Source organism: Elaeis guineensis, chromosome 2 (genome assembly GCF_000442705.2).
Source record: "Elaeis guineensis isolate ETL-2024a chromosome 2, EG11, whole genome shotgun sequence".
Classification (NCBI taxonomy): domain Eukaryota; kingdom Viridiplantae; phylum Streptophyta; class Magnoliopsida; order Arecales; family Arecaceae; genus Elaeis; species Elaeis guineensis.
This window is the reverse complement of record NC_025994.2, coordinates 122,878,321-122,889,964: the sequence shown is the minus strand read 5'-3', so window position 1 is coordinate 122,889,964 and position 11,644 is coordinate 122,878,321. Positions and strand designations below refer to the sequence as shown.

At 36.3% G+C, this 11,644-nt stretch overlaps 1 protein-coding gene across 1 annotated transcript; it reads right to left on the bottom strand.

The window, feature by feature from the left end:
* Positions 1 to 339: 339 nt before the first annotated feature.
* On the bottom strand, positions 340 to 8,219 carry LOC105034905 (mitochondrial carrier protein CoAc1). The gene is made up of 8 exons (XM_029263502.2): positions 8,008 to 8,219; positions 7,417 to 7,805; positions 4,474 to 4,559; positions 4,173 to 4,380; positions 3,170 to 3,299; positions 1,436 to 1,620; positions 1,184 to 1,315; positions 340 to 623 (listed from the first exon to the last, which is right to left on the bottom strand). The coding sequence occupies exons 2-8, from the start codon at positions 7,579 to 7,581 to the stop codon at positions 516 to 518; spliced, it is 1,014 nt and encodes a 337-aa protein (XP_029119335.1). The 5' UTR covers positions 7,582 to 7,805; positions 8,008 to 8,219; the 3' UTR covers positions 340 to 515.
* Positions 8,220 to 11,644: the final 3,425 nt, after the last annotated feature.

Genomic DNA, 11,644 nt, shown 5'->3' with positions numbered 1-11,644 from the left:
GTAAAACCCAAAATTTTCTCCTTTCTGAGTAGCAATAGCAGTGCCATACGCGTCATGAATGATTTGGAGAGAGAGTTCTATCACAGAAGCCCGTGTCAGAACCATAGGTTCGTTGATATTTTGTAGGTCAGAAGGAAACGATGCGATCCAATATTTGTTTTATTTCTTTTGGGCCTCACAAGATTAAAAAAAATATATATATAAATATAAGAAATAATGCCTCTCAGCCTTCCAAGACCATTGAGTACTAGGGCTTAAAACAGCAAGGCAGCGACTGGTCATTCGGTCCTTACAACTAACTAGTTTTTCAAAAAACAATCAAAAAGATGATTCACCAGATTAATGAGGAGCCGCAGGAATTCCATATAATGGCAGATTGCCCGAAACCGAATGTATAATGCTTCGAACAAGTACATTAATCTCTCCAATGTCAAATGATAGTGTTACACTGCAGCCAAGATGCTTGCATACCATTGATAAATCAACAACTCTACTCTGGAATATTTGAATCATCATCATGCAGCAGGAGGAGCTGAAGCAGCAGTCTTCTCCCGTGGGGGTACTCGCAGCAGAGTCTTCATCATGTCGTATGCCGTGAAACCAATGGCCACTGAAGGAACAACCTGCAAGGTTCGATGGCAACTTACTGCTATTTGTCATGCACGTGAAAAAACGGGTACCAGAACTCACTACATTGCTAGTGTTGCAGATGCAAAATACAAAACATACGCTAAATATACATTAACTATAATATATTTAGCATATGACATGGTTAGGTTTGGTATAGCAACAACAGCAAATGTGTTTCAAGTGTTGACGCTTCAGAAGGAACAGTGAATGGTGTTGATGTCATGTTCAAATTGAAAATCCCAGCTCCAGAAGTGATTGAAAGGATCCAGTTAAAACACGAAACCTTATCATTGGCACGAAGAGCTCACTAACATAGTATTCCAAAGACAACCACAAATATCATTGTTCAGACAGCATAAAAACAAATCAGAAAACAAAGTTCAGCATGATCAGAGATGGATGCAACTTCAATTTTACTGGAGTGTTTGAATGCACCAGCAATGGTAGATTTTGCACCACAACATTCAATCATTCAAAAGGCTCGCTCTTGTTATTTGTGTGCATGAATTTTTACGTTTGCAAACAGGTGTATGCAGTGGATGAATTTCATTACCTTGACATAGTTGAGGCTCAGACCAGCAAACAGTTGCCTCCATCCCTGAGTGCGCACAATGGAAGAAAGCCCTTGCAGCGTCCCCTTGATGCGAGGAGCACCAAGTTGATCCACTGATTGCTGATTTTGGACCTAAAAACATGAAACAAGGGAATTAAGGACATCAAACTTCATCTCAAACCAATCACAATATTTCCTAATATTGGTCAAACAAGCATAAGTGGCACAGGGGAGCAGCAACTAGTGAAATACCTGCATCTGTCTCCGGACCACATCCAACGGGTATGTAAGAGTCTGACCAAATAGACCAGCTAAAGCTCCACAAGAGAGACGCAGCATGACAGATCTCTTATATTCATCAGGTACATGGGTTTTGAGCTCTTCATAAATGTAAAATTTCAGACCAGCATAGGGAAGGATGCCAATAAGTGTTGGCCCTGCATGAATATAAAGATATTATTTCAACAATCTTATATCATAAAAAACCAGGCGACTGCATGAACCTTGTAACTCAATCTTATCGGAGGCCAAATCTTCTGACAAAGCAAAATCTAGGATATTGTAATTTGAGGAAAGATTAGAAAACAAGGACTGAGAGTGGTTGTGCATCTAAAGAAGCTTAAATGTATGGGTAAAGAGGTCACAGATCACAAACAAGTATGTAATACCCCTCCTTAGATCACGACAACTGCTTACAGAAAGCAAAGTATCCCAAACTCTGATACCATAACCAAAACTAACATGCCTTATTGAATTCATCCAAGCAAGTTTCTTCAAATCCTTCATTGCCATCCTTCTTCCCAATCTATCAAAGCGAGTTTCTTCAAATCATTTCTCAGCATTTTCATAATGAATTCTTCAGTCAACACTCCACTTTTCAAACAATTTAACTAAAATCTGTGACACCTCCAAGCGCCAGCCTGTAACATCAACTTTGCAAATTATATGTCCACAGGAAGATAAGAATCTGAACCCAGAATGCAAGCTTTATTGTATATCAGCAAAGGCTTCATCGATGGAGGCCTACACTTAATGCTCAATACTAGCATTCTGTAAATGCAAGGTTAAAAAGTTTTTATATAAAAATATTTTTATTTTAAAAATAATATATATCAAATTTAAATTTTTAATCTATCAATCTCTCTAATTATAGCAGCTTAGTTATAATCAAAAAGAGTTTTAGACAAGTGGAACTTCTGATTAAAGAAAGTATATCAGAAAACTTTTATTTCTGTAGAATTCTAGAAAAGATTTTTTTTTCCATGGTGGAATTAGGGAAGAAAAACTCAGCTGGTCGAAATTCATGATGTGGCATGTTCTATTTTCTATAATTTTTAAGATTGTTTTCTGAATTTTGAAGAGGGTAGAGCTTTCTCTTTCCTTAGTAATCAAATGTCTGGATCATGTTTTGAAAACCATGATCAGACGGACATGCATTTTTTTAGATTGTACATGGTGTGACATGGCTAATAAAAATCCTCACCTGACAAAATAAGCAGATTGCAATTCCTCAGTATAGAGCAAATCGTGATTGACTAACACTGTTTATCCCTATGATGAACAGTTCAAATGATTCTCAATCCTTTGGAAACTAAAGTTTATGTCATCACATCCTAATGCAGAAGAACTTAGTTGAAAGATGATTTTTGACAAATTTAAATCAGTGTAATATGTCAAATATGCTGATTAAAACTATCAAGTAAAACATAAAAATATAAAAAAGATATCTCAGTGCACAAAGCTCCCACTATTGTGGGATCTGGGGAGAATCAGATGTACACAGACTTAACCCCTCATGTGAAGAGGATGTTTCTATATTTTCAAACTTGACACCCATGTCACAATGGAACAACCTTACCATTGCACCAAAGCCCGCATAAAATATAACCACATAAACATCTTTAAAAATCTAAATCTTCTCATGTATATGAAAGACTTCAAGGTAGTTTTAAAAATTAATGCTTGACAAAGACAGGGAAACCATACCTACTCCACGATATAGAGATCGTATTCCGCCTTCCATATAAACATTCTTAAAAACATCTATTATTCCACCATAAGCAGGCCGAGCATTAAAACTTCTCAAATGATTACTGAGTTGTTCCGTGCTTGTTACCTTGTAAAGAGAGTGAATTAAGAACATCAGTACCCAAGCAATTGTCATAAACATGAAGAAAGGAGACAAATGATAAGGAGGACCAATAATACAAGGAGTTGCAAGATTACACTGAGCTTTAAACACACATACCCACCAAAAAAAAAAAAAAATTATGAAACACATCTAATAATTAATTTAATCGATATTTGTATTTGGCATATGCGACGCACATGAGAGCATCTATTCCTACCAAAGGCCAGAAGACTAGATGCTTTTGTCTCCACTGGAGTGTTCCACATGCAAGAATTTTGTATGATCAAACATGTGAAAAGGTCCTTGCTTGATCTGGCTCCAGGTCAAGACTCCTCATGGCTACACGACACACCATATTCTTTTAGAAAAAAGAGGAAAGAAAAGGGGTTGTGTATGTTAAGGTCTTCAAAGAGTGCTTTCCGAGGCTTGATTCCAGCACTGGTATTGCGATAGAGCATAGACTGGATCAATATAAACAACTGCATTCGTTCAAACAATAGGTGTACACTATGTTGTGTATGGTTATTCTATGTAACAACAAAGTTAAAAACAAGGTATTGACCATCACAAGCAGTTTCAAAGATTAGCATGGAACTATCAATCCTCTCTAGTGTGTACGCAACCATATTCAAACAATCAAATAGATCTTCATGTCTGAAATTGGCCAATTCACCATCAATTCTTAACATTTTATTTGAACTTTTGTGTGCCAAATTTTCAGTTTTTGTACTAAAGAACAATGTTTCTTGAAAGTTGATGTCAATTATTGTAACAAACCACTACTAACAAGTGGACATCACAAAAAGTAAGATCATCTGAAAAAACCAGTAGGTGTTTGACAAAATAACACTGAACTACCTGGTAAGCAAGTCTTGTTCGAGCCAAGTCCAAGGGATAAGTGCACAAAACAGCAGTTCCACCCGCAGCAGAGCCAGCTAACAGATCTATATGAGCTCCCGTACCCAAAGAGGGATAATTATTCAATATCCAACATCGATACTGCTCATAAGTCATGAAGTGTAATGCTGCATAAGGAACAATTCTAAGCACACTAGCACCATTGCCTCTGAAAGATGAAATAGAAAAGAAAATAAAAGTTAAAGTGTAATGAGACATTGCTTATATTTTATCTAAATAACTCCATAAGCTTGTAACTTACTTATAGAATCCTAAAACACCATCATGTTGCTTCAGCTTCCTCAGAGATTGGAAAATTCCAAGAGATTTGAACTCTTCAGTTCTTGTCTATTAAAGTAAAAAAGGGAAATGGTGACCTTGAGTTAGACATAAATATGATGGCTATAAATACCATTTACCATGCAACAAATAACAAGAGAATTTACCTGACAAGTGTTTTAGGAAAATGTAGAAAACAACAAAAATATTGATTGTGCATGTTTTTACACATTAAAAGAAGCAATGAGAAAAAATAACATAAATTTTAAATGATGTATAATAATAAACTTAAATTTAGGAGAAATTGCAAATTCACTGTTCACATGCTCATACAAAACAAGTGACACCAGCAAAGCCTACACAATGTCAGAGTCATGGAATTTACAACGAAAGCCCAGTACATGCTCAAATTATCTCAACATATTACTGCAAAATTTTGACCAGTAGAAGTTATCAAAAAAACAGTGAAACTATAACATACACCGATAGCACACCTAATGGACTTTCTCGCATTGCATGGCCTTAGAAACCTTATTTTTGACAATATTGCGGCGGAATTCACCTGATGCAGCTTACATATATGTAGACGCAAACACATACATGCATATATGTGCATATGGGTCATGCACACCCTTACCCTTCTAGGGGAAAAGGAAGGATTAGTACATTGGCTTAACTACTTCGGTTGGATCAATACTGATGTAATAGGTTTTGTAGCTATTATGGTAGGCAATTGTTCATTAGGATGCAGTAAAAGAGAAGCGAAAAAGAGGAGACAGGTGCATTCTTATACCCAGGCGAACATGGGCAGGTCCATTGCATAGATATCTAGTTTAGAAACACCATCCAACTTCAAAGCATTGACCAACCACCAAACATCAACAACTTGAGCCAACTAAGAACTCACCGAAACCTTTTGCTTGTTTTCAATGTTATCCTCAACTCCTGCCTTATACTTGGTATTGATGGGCCCACCAAGGCTGTCAACCAAACCCAGAACAGAGACCATTATCATACAGGGCAACTTTTGGGTAAGTTGCATTCAGTCAAAGGCTAACCTATATCGAACTTGTTTCTAAATTACCCAACTCTAACCTAGCCTAACCCAAACAATCCAACCCAGACCCAAAGAAACTTCAATTCTAATCTGAGAACAAAATGGAATGAGCAGGCACAGAAGAAAAAGAGCCTTCTACTTGGACATCTTTTGCCCCAACATTAAAAAGGCTTATTGTGTCTTGTTGGTGTCTCATGCTTTAAAATACGGTCTACAAAAGCACTTTGAGGCTAAGGTTGGGACTTCATGACATGAGACATATCATCCAAACAGACTTACTAAACCTGTTCACCTTGTAAGGCACAAATGCTGGACAGTGATTACTCTCCCTATCAATATCAGAGACAAGATGGATCTTTTTTGGTATATATCTTTGGATGGATTTGTTTTCTGACTCAAATTCTAAATTGAAGTATAAAAGAATATGTTGTTAGACGCAAAACACTAAATTTTGATAGATCTGGTTTGTAGAATGTGGGTTCCATATCGAATTTCATAATCATGTTCAAACATAATTCATCCTCCGCCTAGCTTATCTTAACATGTCTCTATATTACTGCGCATTCATTAGCTCTAAACATAAAATATCTGAAAATTAGGATAGTGGGGTTTTCCAAACGAGAAATCTCCCCTACTTCAAAATCCCAAGCCACATTGTCAGCCACCAATCTTCATCCTCTTCAGCTTTCTGGCCCACCTATGTGTTGCACAAGCCTTTCGCTTGTTGCTTCTTGGAACTTAGAAGCATAAAAGAAAACAGATGCAGATCATGCCATACACTTTGCTTCCCTAAGCATTCAAATGCCTCACCATACACCTTTTCCTTTTTAAGCATTTTCTAAACATTAGCATAAGGGCAATTTCATGCATCAACCAACGGTTTAAAGAACCTGTTATGCCCCCAAGTAGATGTGAATAGTGGCCATCAAGGCAAACCCTTCTAGAACTTGCCTTCTAATAATAGAACATTTCCATCCTTCCACTGGCACCTTTTCTTAAAAAAATGAAAGGGAAAGAGAAACCCCTAGACTTTATTAAGATGAATCAAAGAAAGAAGACACAAGGGATACTGATGAATTCGAGAAGAAATTTCTGGTGTGATGGCTTATCTATCAGTAAACATGGGGTCAAGAACATGCTTTTGTTAGTCATCTTGTACTTGCTATAGTTGATGATATAGAGTATATCATCCATGCCCACATCAGAATAATCATGATTCTGAAATGCTTAACACAGCTAATTGATGCCATCATATGAACTTTTATGTTAATTGTACCCAGGCAATACACACATTCCCTTTTTTTCCTTGCATCTGAAAGTTTTCCTACAGAATTCCAGTTTCACATTCTGCCCTTCAAAATCTTCTCAACCATCACCATCTGATTTTCTCATACACTAAAAAATATGTATCACTGCTTTGACTTACACAAATGATGCTTTAAGACATTGCAAGATATACAAAATTTCAACTTCTTGGTCTTGAACGTACCCCCCCCCCCAAAAAAAAAAAATCAGGAACAATGAAATATATTAAAATCTAAAAAAGGAGCGTATCTATACTTAAAAGTAGCTTGCAATGTTCAATATCAACAATGCTATTTGGACCACGTCATCTCGAGAAGCAATTATCCGCTGATCAACCTTAATGAACTGTTATACACCAGTCAACAAAATTCTAGTTTTTACTTGGATGAACATAAAAAGTAGCATTTTGAACTCAACAATTATAACAGATCCACAGAAATTTCTAAAAGAACAACCCATATAATTAAAAAACAATTTAATAATAAAGAACTGGTAAATTAAGGCGGACAGACTGTCGTCATGGCATACGAAATAGGTAAACCCAAGAAGAAGCAATCGGCAAACCTGCAAGAGAATTTTAACGCGCTCGAATGGTGCCACGGCGGTCTTTGAGAACGCCCCCGCAGCTCCTCCAGCTATCAGCTCCTTGACATACACCGGCAAGAAATCCACCAGGCAGACATCCACGTCGGCCGCCGAAGTCAGCGTCGAGCCCTGGGAAGAACCCATTTCTCAACCCACCAACAACCCTAATCAAATCCTAAAGAAGCCCAACGGAGAGAACAACGAAGCAAACCTAGAGCTTTCCTGATAAATCCTCTCTCCACTAATTACCCCGCCTGCAATTTGGCGAACTCCTTATCCCATCGATCCCTGGCGAGGCAAAAGGAGAAGCCTTCGCGCTGAAAGAAGAGCGCAGGGAGCGGCCGAATGCCAAGAAACTGCTGGGGTTCCTTTGCATTCGAATCGGCCGCAGGAGGGAAAAGACACATCAACAAGAGACGCGGATTAATAGCTAGAAACGACGAGAAGAGACCGAAAAACCTAAATAAGACGCATCAATCCCATGGATCAAGAACCATCAAGCCTATTCCCATCGGAGATATTTCAAAAAACAAGAAGAAGCCTTGGAGAACGGGATCAAGAAGAGCAAACCAAGGGAGCGATCGAAACCCTAACGAGATCTCTTTCCTTTTTCTTCCTCTCTATCTCTCGCTCGATCTCTCCCCCTCTGATGGCGTCTTCCCCGAGTCTTCTTTCTCTTCTCTCTCTTCTCCTCTCTGCGCTCTTCGTTTCTCTGACGAAGGAATCAGGGAGGAAGGAGAGGGGAAGAGGGGCCGGAATTGGCGAAAGGTGGCCCACTTACTTGGGACCGTGCAAGTCTTATACACGCGTTAAAATAGTTCTCTAAATAGGGTTCTTGGGAAAAAAATTAAGTTACGGATAAGCGCAAACGTAAATGTATACGAAACTGATTCGCCGTCCGTTTAGGGAATCTCAAATCATCTCGTCCGCTAGTTTATGACGTTGCGCCCTGCACTTGCGTCGGACGGCGGAACAGAACCTAGCATATAAATAATTATGCGCCCGTGTGACTAGATATCTTTCGCCCTTTCTTTTGACCATCAAAAAAAAAGGGCAAAAAAAAAAACCTGAACGTAATTCCCTGATATTTCGGAAGCACGTATAGAAATTTTTATGCGGTAGCATAATCGGCTGTACGTGTTGGCCTTCTACTACATCTCGTTCGTCGGGTAGAGCGTCAAGAATGCGTGTCACGGTTCCTGAGATGTGACGCGTTCTAAAATCGGTCGGGATGGGTTTACTTCGCCGACTCCGACGGTAGATCTAGTGCCGCGTAAACGTTTCTATGGGCTCGTCCATACTGCAGCCTCAAGGGAAAATATGGGGACGAGCCGTTGGATTTGGTCTCGTGAATCGCGTTTTATTCGGCGGGATCGAAGGGAATATTCCATGGAAGCGGAATGCGCCGAGGTTTCTGAGAGGTGGATCTCCTGTTTTCTATTGAGCTCTTTAGTTCATCACAGCCACTCATCAGAACTAGTAACAGTGATGGACGATCTTTGTTCACCGAACACTTGCTTTTCCTGTTCGAGGGTAACAGCAGATCCCGCAGGAGCAGAAAAATCCACACCGAATTCCGAGGGGTGGGAACCTGCTTGGTATATTTTGGAAATCACGTTTCTTTTAATTTTTTTAGGAGCTGGGAGGAGATTACGGAGGATTAACAGGCAAGCCCTGCTACTCGCTTGCACAGCAAAATTTTCTACCATCCAAATTAATTTTAGATTATCTGAGATTAGACGATTAAGTTGCTGCTCCCTAAACCTCGTAACCGCAGAAGTCTGGTATTGAATTTTTTTTTTTTTTTTACAGTGTTTAAAAAAATTTAAAAATATTGATTGATTTAGATAACGACGAAACAAACAATCATCTCGGTCTTGCCCAAATTTTGTAATTATCAAGATTCAAAAAATATAAAAAAAATTCTAACTAATCCTATTAGTTATCAGAACGTGTATTACTAGATATTTTTCTCCTTTCATTTATGCTGATTAATAAAATTAAATATTTTTATTTCATATATTTATTTTTTTTAAAAATAAAATTGATAAATAATTTCATTAACCACCATTCAAAACCTAGAAAACTTCCTTGAGGACTCATTAAATTTTGTCGAATAATATTTATATTTTGATATCCCATATAAATTAGTGAATCAATAAATTTGTTGAGTCCTTGGTAATATAGTGGATTTTGAATCATCACGCCTACCATCCAATGTTTTTTTCTATATATCTAATCAAGCTGCAAATATGCTTTATTGCTCATAATTGCGCTCAAAAATAATTGTTCATGTGTGTGTGTGTATATATATATATATATATATATATAGTTTTCCTCACTTTAATAAATACGTAGAATGCCTCTCAAAATGCGAGGCACTTCAAATTCCAAGGACACCGAAGTCAAGGCTGTTTACATATTAGGCAAGCAAGAAATTATCAGGTGTTATGAGCTGTCCTCCAAAACTGGAATTGTGATGACACTCCCATGAACCATGTCGATTAGTATAGTGTGGAACAATTATAGTCTTGCTGAGCTGGTCAGAGCCGTACCACTTTATTGACCATTTGGTATCTATATAGTATACTGAAACTGGGCACTTAAGGGGATAGTTAAGGTTTATGTATCAAATTTTCAATCCCCCATCTCATATGTATTTGTGAATCTAAAAATATATGACATGTTCTAATTAATTTTTCCTATATATGGCACCTCTCTGTATCCACAATTTTTTACTTAAATTTTTTAATAAAAATAATTTTTTTAAAAAATATTAACATCACATCTTTATTTTTCTAAAAAACTTCATTTTCATATCAAAAAAAAATTTATTAATATATTTTAATATAAATAAAAAAATTTAATATAAATAATTTTTTTTTCACTTATTTATTAACATATTTTAAAAATTAATTGATTTCTAATCTTTTCTATGAATACTGGCAAATATTCTAATTAGTCAGTCTATTTTTATAGAGAAAAAAGCAACAGCTTTATTTTTTTTTTTTAAGAAAGCTATTTTCAAAATACTAAAGCAGTTCTACTTGGGGCATTTAATTGGGTAGTTAAGATTTATGTGTCAAATTTTCAGCTCTCCACCGTAGACGCACATATGGATTTAAAAAAAATGATATGACCTAATTAGTTCTCTCTATATATAGCACCTCTCCATTTCAACTACTTTTGGCCCAAGTTTTTTAACAAAAACAGATTCTTTTAAAAATATTAACATCACATCTTTATTTTTCTAAAAAACTTTGTTTCCATATTAAAGAAAACTTTATTAATATATTTTAACATAAATGAAGAATTTTAATATAAATAAAATTTTTTTTACTCATTTATTAATATATTTTAAGAATTGATTGATTTTTAATCTTTTCTATGAATGCTGACAAATACCCTAATTAGCCAACCTATTCTTAAGGAGAAAAAAGCAACAACTTTAATTTTTTTTTTTAAGAAGGCTATTTCCAAAATAGTGAAAATCGGTTCCACTTATCCCACCCTCCCCGGCTTCAATCTTTTCTAATTCATATATTCCCTAATTTGTCAATCCAGCCTCCATTCTTAAAGTTTAATTATTAAAATTTAAAAAAAAAAAATCTCACCTGCTTCTAAATTAGCCACCTATTATTAATTATTAATAAAAAATGATAGCCTTAAATATCTTTGAAAAGCTATTTTCAAAGCATTAAAAATTATTTCCACCTGTCTAGCTTTCCTAATCAGTAAAAATAATGATAGAAAGTTTAATAAAGAAAATCTCATCTGCTTCCAAATTAGCCACCTATTATTAATGAAAAATGATAGCCTTAAATATCTTTGAAAAGCTATTTTGGAAGGAAAGACAAAAAAAATTACAAGTGGTACCACCAACAATTTTGCTAAATAAACCCTCTTATCCCAAAAGGCTTCTTGCCACCACACAGTTGAAGGCACGAGACATTTTGATTAACTAATCCATTAACAAAATCAAATAATATCACACTCAGCTAATAACTAATTAAGGATGAAAGTATTTACAAGATAAGCGAGAAGGGGTGCAAGGACTAAAATTTGTACTCCAGCAATTGGTATTCCACTGCCAACTTCATTGGACATTAACCAACTCAATTTTACACTGTAAATAGCCATCTACAGATGACTTCTCTCAAACAATGGAGATCTCGGAGAGAGCATCATCTAAAAGAAGAATCAATCT

What these genes read in the sequence shown, in the direction of transcription:
- LOC105034905 (XM_029263502.2), bottom strand. Translation starts at nt 7,581, where the DNA reads ATGGGTTCTTCCCAGGGCTCGACGCTGACTTCGGCGGCCGACGTGGAT. An exon ending in GCGTTAAAATTCTCTTGCAG is followed by an intron (nt 4,560 to 7,416) that starts GTTTGCCGATTG and finishes TTACTTTAATAG; the next exon opens with ACAAGAACTGAAGAGTTCAA. An exon ending in GAACAAGACTTGCTTACCAG is followed by an intron (nt 3,300 to 4,172) that starts GTAGTTCAGTGT and finishes TCTCTTTACAAG; the next exon opens with GTAACAAGCACGGAACAACT.